At 38.0% G+C, this 13202-nt stretch overlaps 1 protein-coding gene and 1 long non-coding RNA gene across 2 annotated transcripts; one reads left to right on the forward strand and one right to left on the reverse strand.

The window, feature by feature from the left end:
* Positions 1-1580: 1580 nt before the first annotated feature.
* On the reverse strand, positions 1581-6054 carry LOC131245050 (bidirectional sugar transporter SWEET3b-like). The gene is made up of 6 exons (XM_058244233.1): positions 5893-6054; positions 5745-5781; positions 5434-5656; positions 4706-4867; positions 3044-3163; positions 1581-2227 (listed from the first exon to the last, which is right to left on the reverse strand). Exons 1-6 carry the CDS (start codon positions 5927-5929, stop codon positions 2003-2005), a joined length of 804 nt encoding a protein of 267 aa, XP_058100216.1. The 5' UTR covers positions 5930-6054; the 3' UTR covers positions 1581-2002.
* On the forward strand, positions 4871-5322 carry LOC131245051 (uncharacterized). The gene is made up of 2 exons (XR_009170763.1): positions 4871-5128; positions 5160-5322. It is a non-coding gene; the product is annotated as an uncharacterized LOC131245051 (long non-coding RNA).
* Positions 6055-13202: the final 7148 nt, after the last annotated feature.

The raw sequence follows: 13202 nt of genomic DNA on the forward strand, positions 1-13202 counted from the left end.
TCAAGGGCTGAATTGTATTTTTGAAATAAATTTAAGGATATTCTAGTTAAAAGTGAAAAGAGATTCTGATGCACCACCACTTTCAGCTTCAGCCTTAAGCATTAAGGGAGGGGAGCTGAAAAATGACCCATATTTTCAGTGAAAAGTAATTTAAGCACTTCAGAATCTGGATTTGCCAAATGATATGAATTGTGTTAGTGCTGAAAATAAGTTTTTATCAAACAACACTTTAGTATGTAATTTACATTTTGTACCTTTTTGAAAAGATTTATAAATAAGCTACCTTATTAAGTAAATTATTATACCTTTAAGTTAGATTTCTTAGTGAAGCCGTGCTAGCAAGGGGTGGTGGCTTGGTTAGGCCCCACTGATGTTTATGTGAAATCCACCCCGACAACTTGGTGCATCACCCCATGTTAAACCCAGGGCCCAAAAGTCAGGCACATCCATGATTCAGGTAGACCACACAATTGGAAACAGTATACAGGGCTCACCTTCAAAACTGTTTCCCATTGTGTGGCCTACTGGAATCACAGATGGGCCTATTTTTGGGGCCCAGGCGTTGATTTTGGTGTGGCATCGAATGGTGTTGATTTCTTATAATAATCACGGTGGGCTTTGTAAAATTCAAGGGTGGACGATCTCTCCCAACTTTTTCCTTTGATGCGGTAATCATAGGTCAGCTTGATTTTATGGCCTTGGGCCTAATGTGGAATTGCATATCTTATGGTCTGAGTGGATTTCACATACAGATCATGGTGGCATCCATCTCATAACATCCATCTCATAACGGTTTAAAAACAGAGATTTAATGAAAATTTATGGGTGTGTATGTGAGAAACACTCATGCAATCCCATGTTAAGCCCAGGCCAAAAAAATTTAAGTTGACTTGTGATTCAAGTGATCAATATCAAAGGAAACTGTTAGGAAAGACATCAATAATTTCAACCATTACATGTCACACCGAAATGAGTTTCAACATGAGGTCATGGGTTTGAGTACCCATTGTGGTGAAGAACCAAGGTGGCGGGTGTGTGGGTGTATGTGAGGGTGTGAGTGACTAGGTTATAAAAAAAAAAAAAAAAAAGCCTGTGTCCAAATGTCAGGCCCATCTATGATTTAGGCGGGCCACACAAATGGAAATAGTTTGAAGGGTGCAACGCGGAGGCCTAACTCGGGGTGATGCACACGGTTATTTGGGTGGAATTTAAAATGTACCCTAAAATCTTATTTCCTCTCACACTTTTCACTTCCTATCTTATGCATAAGATTTTGACGTGTAAAAGGCTAATGATAGCTATATCCAATCCCACTAATTATTATCCAAACATTGGAAAAGGTCCAAACAATGAAAAACTAATTGAGTTCTTTGTTTTACCCCCACAATCCAAACTGGGCCTAACAATGCATGATTTTATCCTCAATCACAATGACGATTTGTTTATCTAATTTAATTTTAGTAAGTTAGGCGGACGACCAAATTCAAAGTGCATATCTAAAAGCTGGTATGCACGATGGAAACAACCCGCATTGGATATACACATACGACCACATGCATACATCATACATTACTAATAAATAGTGGAACGCTGCTCCAATGCTTTTATGTAGCGGATGGCAATATATAATAATGCATACATAGTCCAGCCCATCTATGTGCCAGCACACGTGACAAACTATAACACATGTGAGGGACGAGCTTTTACACCTGCCTAAAATTCACCATATGCTTGTCGGGTGGGTCATAATTTACGAAACAAATAGACCAATACACCCAGGTCTTCTTAGCCGTTCACTTCTTTCATCTACTATGGCTCCCCTGATGAGTGAACCGACCTGATTTTCCTGTCAAGGACATCTTAATGACAGGACCCACTAAGGGTTTGAGCCTGAATGTTTATTACACAAGCCATACACACCACACGGATGCAGGATCAGCAAACCTCTACTAGATTAAACCAAAAAAAAAAAAAAAAAGGTTCTTGGACTTTCAAGCAGTCTTCACTTGAGGCCGTTGATTTTGGGCGGATGGGATTCGTAACCAACTCCATTCTTCTCTAAGTCTAGCTTCTCAGGATCTTGCTTTTCAGGAAGGGGTTTGAAATCCACTCCTTTCTTTTCCATTTCCAGCTTGTCCAGCTTTTCCGGAGTTTTCTTATTTTTCCTGTATATGCAATATAGTACCAGCTGCAGGATTCCTAATGGGCTGCCCAACAGACTCGGCGACTGCCAAACGGATATGCAACTTCAGTTTGTCAGTTATAAATAACCCAAATCTGGCTTTTAATGTAATGTCTTGAATTGGAATAAACCATATAATACAGACATCCTTCCACATTGACGGTCCACCTTTTGTGCACTTCCGTGGATGGTCCATGGTTAGAAATTCATTCAAGAGGAATGATCCTAGCCGTCCTTCTATTGGATGGTGAAAATCGGGAACACGTAATGAAAATTTTGAACTGTTTCACATCCTCGGTGGTGCCCATTACATGGACCGTCCTGATCTAGAATCATCCCTTCCACATGTACGGTGAACGGCCAACGCAAATTTCTTACAAGAAGTGTTATAGAGAGCCCATGATGTGTGTGAAAATCCACTACATCCATCTGCCATGTTAGGACGTAAGCCCAAAAATCAGGTCCATCCAAAGTAAATTGGGTCCACGCCACAGAAAACGGTGGGCTGAGGATGACCACTGAAGCCTTGCTGGGATCCATGTGATGTTTACATGCCATCCAATCCGTTCATAAGGGGAGTTCCACTAGGATGGAGGGGTTTACAAAAAACCCAAAAACAAAACATCAGCCGGACCCCAAGAAGTTTTTAATGGTAGTCATTCAACCCCACTTTTACCTGCCGTGCGGCCCATTTAAGTTTTGGGTCAGATTTATTTTTGAGCTCACATCCTAAGATGAGCTGATGCAAATGATGGACGGAGTTGATGTGACACAAACACATCATGATAAGAAAATTTCGTCCACTAAGGGTGTCTCTATCTTATGATTTGGCTGTTGTGAGTTGAGGGTGGATATACAAACCGCAAGAAAAAGATCGTGTTGCAAGAGGCCATATATCATCCACAAAGTGCTGGCCAGGAAGGAGAACAAGGAGAGATTGAAAGGCATGTATTCCACGCTCTTTGTCACTATTACTTGCCTCTGCATTTCATATTTCCATATCAAAAAATCATATAAATTATTTTTGAGATATTTCCAACTCAGCTTTTCTCATCAATGTGCGTGTGTATTTGTTTTGTACTTTAGGCACAATCACACGTGCCAATGTGGCACACGCGTGAAAGATCCAAAATACCCATCGAGTGGATCAAACTACTGTTTGTACATGTGCTTTCACGGAGAATAAGGCTGTTCCACTCATCTCCATATCCCCCAACCTATGTATGACTTAGAAAATCTTGATAGAGTTTATAAAATGTGGCCCACCTTATCAGTGGTCTGGGATGATCATTTACGAGGAATGCAGAAGGTGGGACCAACCAATGTATGTCTCGGATCTTCTCTCTAGGTGCCAGATTGACTAGCGTGGTGGCGTACAGATGGGCTGTCTTACACAGTGTACGCGTGTGGGTTAGCAAACCTGTTTAAAGGTATATTATTCAGAGATTTGCTACAGAAAATCCCGGCCAATTGCTTTTTATTTATTTATTTATTATGCCTGGACTACAACTGTTGGATGTTGAATCTGGAGTCTCGTTTGAATTATCAGACTGTTCATATGTTGAGGCATCACTGTAGGTGGGGGATATCCAAGAAAAATTCTACAATTGGAATATTTTAATTCTTTCATCATTTAACTATTTTCCTTCGAATATGGTCTATTTACTTTAACCGTTGTTTATGTGGACAACTGACAGGATCTTCCAATCTTGAATATCCTTTTGGTTTCACCCTATCCAAGGTGAGAAATGATCTAATTCACTAATTGCAAAAAAACCCTCCAGTGCACTTAATTGCATTTGGACATGTAGACAATCATGTCATTGATCTAGACTGTCTAATTTCGCAAGACCCGCTCTTGATAGTTTTCCTTTAAAATATCATATATATTGATCGGATGATACAAACTGTGCATTAAGTGACATGAAAAAATGGGTGGAAATGATAGATTGTGGAAGATAGTTTCAGTCAGGGATGCATACGACCATTCAATTACTGTAATTTTTGTCAAGTAACAAATGAAGAGTGGACCAGAGCTAATGGGTGGTCCAGATAAGTGATAACGATGCAAAAGAGTGCAAATGCACCTAGGTGCATGTGAAATGGATGGTCCATGGACCATGGATCAGTAGACCATCTGTCCCACTCTCCATAAACCACGCCCCAAAACTCTTGACCAACTGCCTTCTTTAAGTTGAATCAGGACAGTTACTGAATCTCTCTTTATAACCATCTATTTGTAGGCTACAAATAAAAAGTTCAGGATTGCACCAAAGATGAGATTTTCAAGACAGCTTATCTGCAGTGGGGGCTCAGCAACCTGATGGTCTGTATCACTGAGCTATTAGCTCCACTAGCCCTAACTAAAACCCATACATGAGAGGGAGAGAGGAAAATGGGAAATCATACAACACAGCAGCAGCTCTACTCTACTGAAATAGGGGAAGCCACCAACACATGATGAAGATTGAAAATTGTGAGTAGTGCATGGTAGAAGGAAGTAAAATAAGAAAGAGAACTCACCACAGCAACCAGAGGAGAACCATACATGGATACGGAAGCTACAAGTCCAAAACATCCAACAAGCATCTTCCGATGACGATGATCATGCAAAGCGAATGTTGATACTAACACAATAGCAGAAAACACAATAGCTACGAGTGCCACCGCTAATGATACTAGCTTCTGCATGTAAAATACATGTGCTTAGATTAACACAAGTGAAGGACTTGACGCAGGACCCACATAAGAATTCATAACAAGGAGCAAAGAATTCATCTTGATTGTCTCTTTGAAAAATAAGAAAGTCTCAAGTCCAGCCAGTTTGACCACTGTTATATATGGTCCATCCAACTGATAACTTTCAACCTATTAAGTGAATGCAACGACCAATCTCACCAATATAAGTTCAGCCCCTCTACTGATGGGCTACACCATAGAAAATATGTCTATCCATTGCTAAATAGAAAAACACAAGTGTGGTCTACTCTATGAGTGAATGGATTTGACTGATTTTTACAAAAGGCAATTGTCATGTTGGGCCCAACCCAGTGGAAGTATTTGATGTCTCACACACAAAAAGGGTTGGAAGTTATCCCCTTGGGGGACCATAACTTGTGGTTCAACCGGTCTTGAGACCTCCTAAAAAGTATATATAGATACATACATCAATAACTACATGCTCATCTATCAATTTGAATTTCGATACAGGCCTGGATATATAAAAGTAAGAAAAAAGAAAAAAATCTTGCCTTTCCACGAATTGAAGTGAACCAGAAATAGATGAAGATGAATGAGATTTCTAGAAGAATCCCTATGCCATTGATGCTGATGATTGGAAAATTCTCCCACCCGACACTTACTATAGGCAAACCATACCAAGTATACAGAAGGCAATTGCACAGAGCTATGATGTAAGGGACACAAGAAAATTCTTCAGTGCTTCCCTTCCTTATAACCCTCTTGAAAGTTAATCTGGATGAACATATATAAATATAAGGGAAAATTTTGAAATAATTAAAAGTTTAACAATAGAATAGTAACAAATGAGTGTTCTAATTACATGGGTGCTGCGTAAAGCAGCAAAGATGCAGCATTTCCTGCAAAAACCACATGCCGATGACAAAGCATTAGACCAATATTCAATACATGTCATTTGGTTCAAAGAAGATGATATTGGCAGTTTAGAAAAATGAGAAAAGAGCAAATACCCATTACTCCAATTGCTAAGCGTAGCTTATCAGTCATTTTTCCTCCAAACTAATGTTTAAACAGCAAGCAAAACTTAGGAGAATTGGGCGATGATGAATGAGATTGTCATTTGCCATAGACGGGCTATAAATAGTGCAAACGGGATGGAATCATTTGAAACAAGAGCAAATTTTTTTTTTTTTTTGAGGAGGCAACGGATTGATGAAGACAGGAGTTGTGGTTAATGGAGGTTTAAGGGTCCACTTTTTATCCAATTACATTTAAATAATAATTAGGCTGATTAGTCACACATCAAAACAGAATAAGATGGGAGGGGCACAAACGTGGGGAATTCTTTTTGTTGGTTTTGGTTCTTTTGTAAGTGGAACATATGACTAGCTTCCACTAATCCTCTCCACTCATATGAATACGTTTCTACAAGAACCGTTGAAACCTTTTATTCCATTGAGATGAGCATGGTTCTTCGAATATGAGAAGGAATCCCATTTCAGGAATAAAAAATATGATAGAAAATTACAGCTTGTGGGTGTGCAATGAATACTCACAAATTGAAATGTATTCCATTTCACAACTTATAGTAGACTGTCTTTTTTTTTTTCCTTTTGCCCCATTTTTTCCCCGTTGTATTAGATACCCTTGTGATGTAAGTTTTCCTTTCAATGAATAGGATTTCAAATGTAGAAGTGGGTATTTTTTTTCAAGTGGGTTTTCTGTTGTTTGCCTTTGGAACAAAGGTACACTTCTGATGAAGAAAACCATTCGGAAAAGGGGATGATCACATCTTGGTTATTTTCTTTTCTTTCTTTCGGTCTTCTCTCATCGGACTAGACTTTTATGATACCAATCCACCATTTTTATAATGGTGGTAACTCATCCTTCTCACATTTGGCATTCAATACAGCTATCTAATCCACCCAACTTGTGGATGGGTCCTATCTCTAAAATCATGCTGATCAAGAAATCAAAACCGTCCAATTGGAAAGTTATCAAATTGATTGGTCAAAGTAAAGTAGTGACTGGTCCAAATTCCAAGGTCATGGTTAATGTCATCTTCTCAGTGTAATTTCTAAGTGAATCTCCATCAAAGATTTGGTTAGCAGTTTGGATGATCTGATTGTCATACAACTATGCCATGTGTATGGTTGAGGAGTCACTACCATTTTTTAGATGGTGGTAAAATAATATAATAGTCTACCATATTCACATGGCTGGAGCTGAGTTCATTTGCCCCCAAGTGGAAACAAAGAGAACCTTATCAAGATCACAACAACTAATCAAGCAAATCGGAAGGTGTAGATGAAATATGTAAACAAACAAAGAAACGGGCATATTTGATAATCAACGGCGCAACTTGTTCACAACATAAAAAAATTAAAAAAAATGGTGATAAACTATCATAAGAGCCTACCATATTCACAAGGTTGGAGCTCGTGTTCACTTGCCCCAGTGGAAACGAAGAGAACCTTTGCAAGATTATAGCAAAAGCAAATTGGACCGTGTAGATGGAATCTCTAAACAAACGAAGAAACAAGGCAAATTTGATAATCAACGGCGCAACCTGTTCACAACATAAAAAAAGAAAAAAGAAAAAAATGATGGTAAACTATCATAATAGCCTATCATATTCACATGAGTTCACTTACACCAGGAGGAAATAAAGAGAACCTTTGCAAGATTATAGCAAAAGCAAATCGGACGGTGTAGATGGAATCTCTAAACAAACAAAGAAACAGGCAAATATGATAATCAACGGCGCAACAGTTTCGCAACATAAAAAGAAAAAAGTGACAGTAAACTATCATAATAGCATACCATATTCACATGGCTGGAGCTCGAGTTCACTTGCACCCAAGTGGAAACAAAGAGGACCTTTGCAAGATCATAGCAACCAATCAAGCAAATGGGACAGTGTAGACGGAATCTCTAAACAAACAAACAGACAAACAAGATAATCAATGGCGCAACTGTTTCACAACATTAAAATTAAAAAATGGTGGTAAACTATCGTAATAGCCTACGATATTCACTGAGAGCTCGAGTTCACTTGCCCCCAAGTGGAAACAAAGAGAACCTTTGCATGATCATAGCAAAAGCAAATCGGATGGTGTAGATTGAATCTCTAAACAAATAAACAAACAGGCAAATATGATAACCGACTGTGCAATAGATTCACAACATTATTAAAAAAAAAAAAAAAAAAAAAAACACAAAACAGGTTATAGAAATCGACCAACCAACCCAAATCTTTGTACAGGCATGGCCTACCTAATGATCAGGTGGGCCTAAGTTTGAGAGATGGCACCACCGGACGCAGATTGGGTACTACCCCCACCAGGATCTACCTATAGATGGATGCTTTTGTTAGGGGCTTTGTGAGGTCCACACTGATGTATATGTTTCATCCATGCCGTCCATCCATTTTGACAGATTATTTAAGGATGTATGCCCCAAAAGGAAGCAGATTGAAGGCTTAAGTAGACCATACCACAGGAAGAAGTGGGGCTTGAAATCCTACCATTGAAAAATTCTTGGGAGCCACAGAAATTTTGGATCAAGCTGATATTTATGTTTTCCATTCATCTAGGTCTATGTAATCTTATGAAAAGATTGGATGGCAAATAAACACCAGAGTCTGTGACCTAGGAAGATTTCAATGGTAATAATTGAATCCCTTCCTTCCCTGCTGTGTTGTGTCCGATCTTTTTGGCTCATGTCATAAAATAATCTGTCAAAATAGATGTATGGCATGGATAAAATTAGTGTTTACATCATGGTGTGCCCCACGGAACCCCTGAAAGGACCGTCCATCTCTAGCTAAGCCATGGTGGAGACAGTACCTAATCAGCGTCCACATCAACCAAGGGGAGATAAGCTGATGAGCGGTTCCCACAATTCGCGTCTCATTTCAATGCGTGAGACCAGAGAATGCTCCCATCACCACAAATTCCATGCGATCAACTAGACATTGAGGGCCCTTTGCTTTATTCTTTATTCTCTAATGATTCTTGTTCTAGAATGTTTTTAAAGGAAAACTTATGTGTGACTATATCATTTTCACTACTGGTTGCTTATGGATATAAAAGTTCATTTCATTACTATTCATCCTCTCCTTTTATTTTATTTTATTTAAGTCAGTACGATAGAAAGGACAAAAAAAAAAAAAAAAAACACATCTTGTTGCACAAATGGGCCATTTGGGTGTGTCCAAAAGGCAAGAGAGGAAAGGTGCTTTCATTCACCATGTCTAAGCTACTGTTTAAGGTTGGGCCTGGGCTTGTTAGCAGCCACTATACATTAGAAGGCCAAGGGATCTTGGCTCTCCATGGAACAACGTAGTGAATTCGTAGTCTGCTTGTTGGGCCATTTCTCTAGATGATCGGATCCGTTAAAAATGAGAATGCCATGAATGAAATATGAGCGCATGCTCAGAACTATCCTATCCGTTCGATCCATGGGCAGATAAAATCATACAATGGCCAATGGTGGTTGATTCTTTGGTCCATTTTTTTGAATGTTAGGAGTTAGGATCAATTTCACATGAAAAGATGGCCTTCCATAGCCTATCCATGTAAGAATGAATATCCCAAAGGGCCTGTTTGGACGTAATGTCCACCGTTAAATGTGGGAGGGTACGTACCCGCTATTGTGGCCAAAACCCAGTCCGAATGTTCCAAATTGGAGATTGCTGGTTGGGTTCAAACATGTTGCATAATGAGGGCTTTGGATTGAAATGATGGTTTTGTTTCCGAACCGTGGTCTTGTGACCCACTAATCCACGTGGCCCAATTGGCAGGCTTTGATTCAACTCCAATACTCATTGATGGAGGGAATGACGTGAAGTAACGAGAAGAAGACAACCTTTTTCCTTAAGTAGGCAAAATCTTAAATCTACAGAGTAATTCACAATATAATAATAATAAAAAATCTTAATTATATTGTTTAATAATAAATATGGAATGCTTGATTATATTACTTATATGAAAAATTCAAAACTCTAATAAAAGTCCTTATTCAACTAGAACTGAAATTATCCGAAATAATAAATTTACGGTTTACCAATAGAAAGTCTTAAATTAACTTTATTGAAGCATTCTTGACATGATTACAATAAATTTTTAAAAAGGCAGAAATCTATAACTCTCGAATGAAGGATACACAACAAAATTAGAATAACTAAAAATAATAATTTTTGACGCAGGGAAGGACTTGAGGTCGAGCACCGTCTTCCTCAAGAGGATAACTATTCTGAATCCACGGAACTTCTCTGGACTCCTCACAGAGATTTCTCGAATCAACGAGGAAAGAAAACAAGAAAATAGAATTAAATTCTAATAAATTTGAAATTAATTGATGATTCCATAAAAACGAGTTCACAACCCTTTAAATAGGGATACCAAGCAATGAGAGAGAAATCAAAATCAAACTACGACTAAAACTTCTAGAATTCGCGACTTACTATAAATAGTAAACTTACTATTTATAGACGGTCGTGATGTCTACTAGTGCACAAGGTTTTCGGCCACAAATAGTGTCCTATTTGGCTTCACCAAACCGTTCTCCTAATTATTCTAAGCTCTTTTCACGTTGGGCGCAACTCCTAAAGCCCGACAGATGAAGAGTTATAATCAAACTAAAACTTACTATTTATAGTAAAAGCGAAATTAAAATAGAGAAATGACCATCGATCCAGGGGTATTTTACAAATCTAGCATGCGCAACCCGGCATAACGGGGTTGGTTGGCTAAAGTAGCTTGTTCTACCCCAAAATCATATATTTTACATCCAATAATTCATTTCAGATTGCAAGATACGCCTGATTTAAGGTCTGATGGTCTGGATCACTTTTGTCGTCGACTGGGCCTTTTCTGATCCATCTTGGCCATGTAATTGTCCGTGACCCTCTCTACATCAATTTTTTTCCCTAAAATTGTAAATTTAAACTGGAAGGGTGCATTTTCTCGTGAAATGGATGAATTCAAACGGTATAGCAAGTTGATTAACTCCCATAAGCATCATTACATAAGGATCAATAGGTGTGTTTTGTGACGATGCCCGGATCAAAAGTTATGTCTGATTTACAGGCTATACTTTGAATGACAATTTCTCCCTATCTAGAATTTCTTCAATTTGGACGTGCATGAGGCTCAATTATATCATGCCCTATATAGGACTGGGCCTAAATCTAACATACTATTGCTTTCTTTTGGGCTAATTTTGGTCCGATCATGTAAAGAATACATCTGTGGTATACCTTAGATCAGAACTCTACCTAGATGCGAATTCAGTGATGTGGTGGGATTTGATTGGGCTATGTGCTACTGTCAGAGATGTCGAGATTTCCCTCCCCATGTGAAGGTGAGTCCCACGTGTGAGCCCAAGTGAGGAAGATGAGTAAGGATCTCTCTATAGCTCCGATTCAAGCCTTTTGTCCATTTCAAGAGAAGATTCATTTCCTGAATAGTGAGATCTCCATACACAAATTTTGAATTGGTCAATAATCATTTCTGAGAGTTTGGTTAGTATCTTTTCTTCTCTACAAGCTTGGTTGATAAGAGAGTCATTTCTTTCTCTGTTGATACTTTCATTCCACTTGTTGTGTTGTATATTTGTAGTTTATTTAAGAGAAGGTGCTCTCTTGAAGGTTGTTGAAGGTTATTATGCGGTTTAGTTTGGGATCCAAGAGAAGACATTCTCTTGATGATTGTACTTCCATTTTGATTTTAGTGGATTTGTTGTTGGAAATTAGATGGAGATTAACACAATTGAATTGTGCTTGGCCAATGAAGTCCTATATAATGTCATTAATAAGATGACTACTACATGATTATAAATGAAGTTGGAGAGCATATTTATATGATGAAGTCGCTCACCGATCGTCTATATCTACTTTGAGAATAGCGGAATGATTAAATTTTTTAAAGCATATTAATGTCTTCAACAATGTAGTTTGTAAGTTGACAAGTATAGCGGTGAAGATTGATGAACAAGACAAAACTTTAATTTTATTGACGTTTCTCTTAAAGTCTTACGAGTATTTGATTGATACTTTGTGCTATGGTAGGAATACCTTAGACGCCGACACCATTATTTCAACTCTTCAATCGAAGCAGATGAGAAGGAATAATAAAGACGTATGTACTTCTACAAATGCACTGTTTTCTTGAGGAAGTTGTCTGAGTGAGAGAATGAGATGTCACGATCTAGATCTAAGTCGAAAGGCAAAAACAAGTTGAAGTGTTGAAATTGTCACAGGATAGGATATATGAAGAAAGATTGTACATATTCCAAAATCTAGGAGGAGAAATCGGATGATTTGCCGAAGGAAGCTAATTCACCGGAATCAAGTGAATGAATGGATAGTTGTGATGTGTTGCCAGTGTCCAAGATCGGTTACTTCTATTAATAGTGAAATTTGGATACCGGGGTATCATACCATATGTGTCCTCATTGGAGTTGGTTCATCACATATGATGAGTATGATGATGGTCTGATTCTTATAGGCAATGATCATGCTTATAAGATGGTAGCAATTGGTTTGGTTTGCATCAGGATGTTTAATGGCGTGGAGAGTACTTTGACTGATGTGAGACACATTATGAAATTGAAGAAGAATATGATTTCTCTAGGCGCTATAGATGCACTCGAGTGCAAGTTCGCTGGTTATGAAGGTGTCTTCCAGATTTCAAAAGGGGCATTTGTAATTATAAAAGCACATATGAGCGAAAAACTTTACAAGTTTTCCTCGATGTGAGGGGCATTTTGGTCTTTTGACTAGATCATTTTGTTTAAGACAAAAGCAAAACAAAAGAGGGCTTTGAAGTGAGATATACACAATAATCTCTTGGAGAAAAATGAAATTTTGTGAGGAAGAAGAAATAATTGCTTTCTCTATAACCTTGATTAAAGCCTCTTATTCATTTCAAGAGAAGATTCATAGATGGGATAGTGAGGTTTCCATTCACATTTTTGAATTGGTCAATAATCGTTTCTAAGAGTTCGTTAGTGTTTTTTTTTTGCTCTACAAACTTAGTTGATAAGAAACTCCTTTATGTCTTTATTGATGCTTGCATTTTACTTGTGTTATTTGGGGTTTATTTAGAAAAGGGTGCTTTCTTGAAGGTTGTTTTGTGATGTAGTTGGGGATTTAAGAGAAAACATTCTCTTGATGATTGTACTTATAATATGATTTTAATGGATTTGTTGTTGGACTAGGTTCTCATCTTTGAGAATTTTTCACATTAAAAATTTTGGTGTTTCATTTTGCATTTTACATGTTTAATAATATATTTACTTCAATTCGAATTACTTA

The sequence above is a fragment of the Magnolia sinica genome, chromosome 5 (genome assembly GCF_029962835.1).
Source record: "Magnolia sinica isolate HGM2019 chromosome 5, MsV1, whole genome shotgun sequence".
NCBI lineage: Eukaryota > Viridiplantae > Streptophyta > Magnoliopsida > Magnoliales > Magnoliaceae > Magnolia > Magnolia sinica.

Bases quoted from the DNA above. Each gene is read 5' to 3' on its own strand.
- LOC131245050 (XM_058244233.1), bottom strand. From the start codon at position 5,929: ATGACTGATAAGCTACGCTTAGCAATTGGAGTAATGG. The intron at 5,782-5,892 runs GTATTTGCTCTT...TGGTTTTTGCAG, and splicing joins CTTAGCAATTGGAGTAATGG to GAAATGCTGCATCTTTGCTG. The intron at 5,657-5,744 runs GTAATTAGAACA...ATGTTCATCCAG, and splicing joins CTGCTTTACGCAGCACCCAT to ATTAACTTTCAAGAGGGTTA.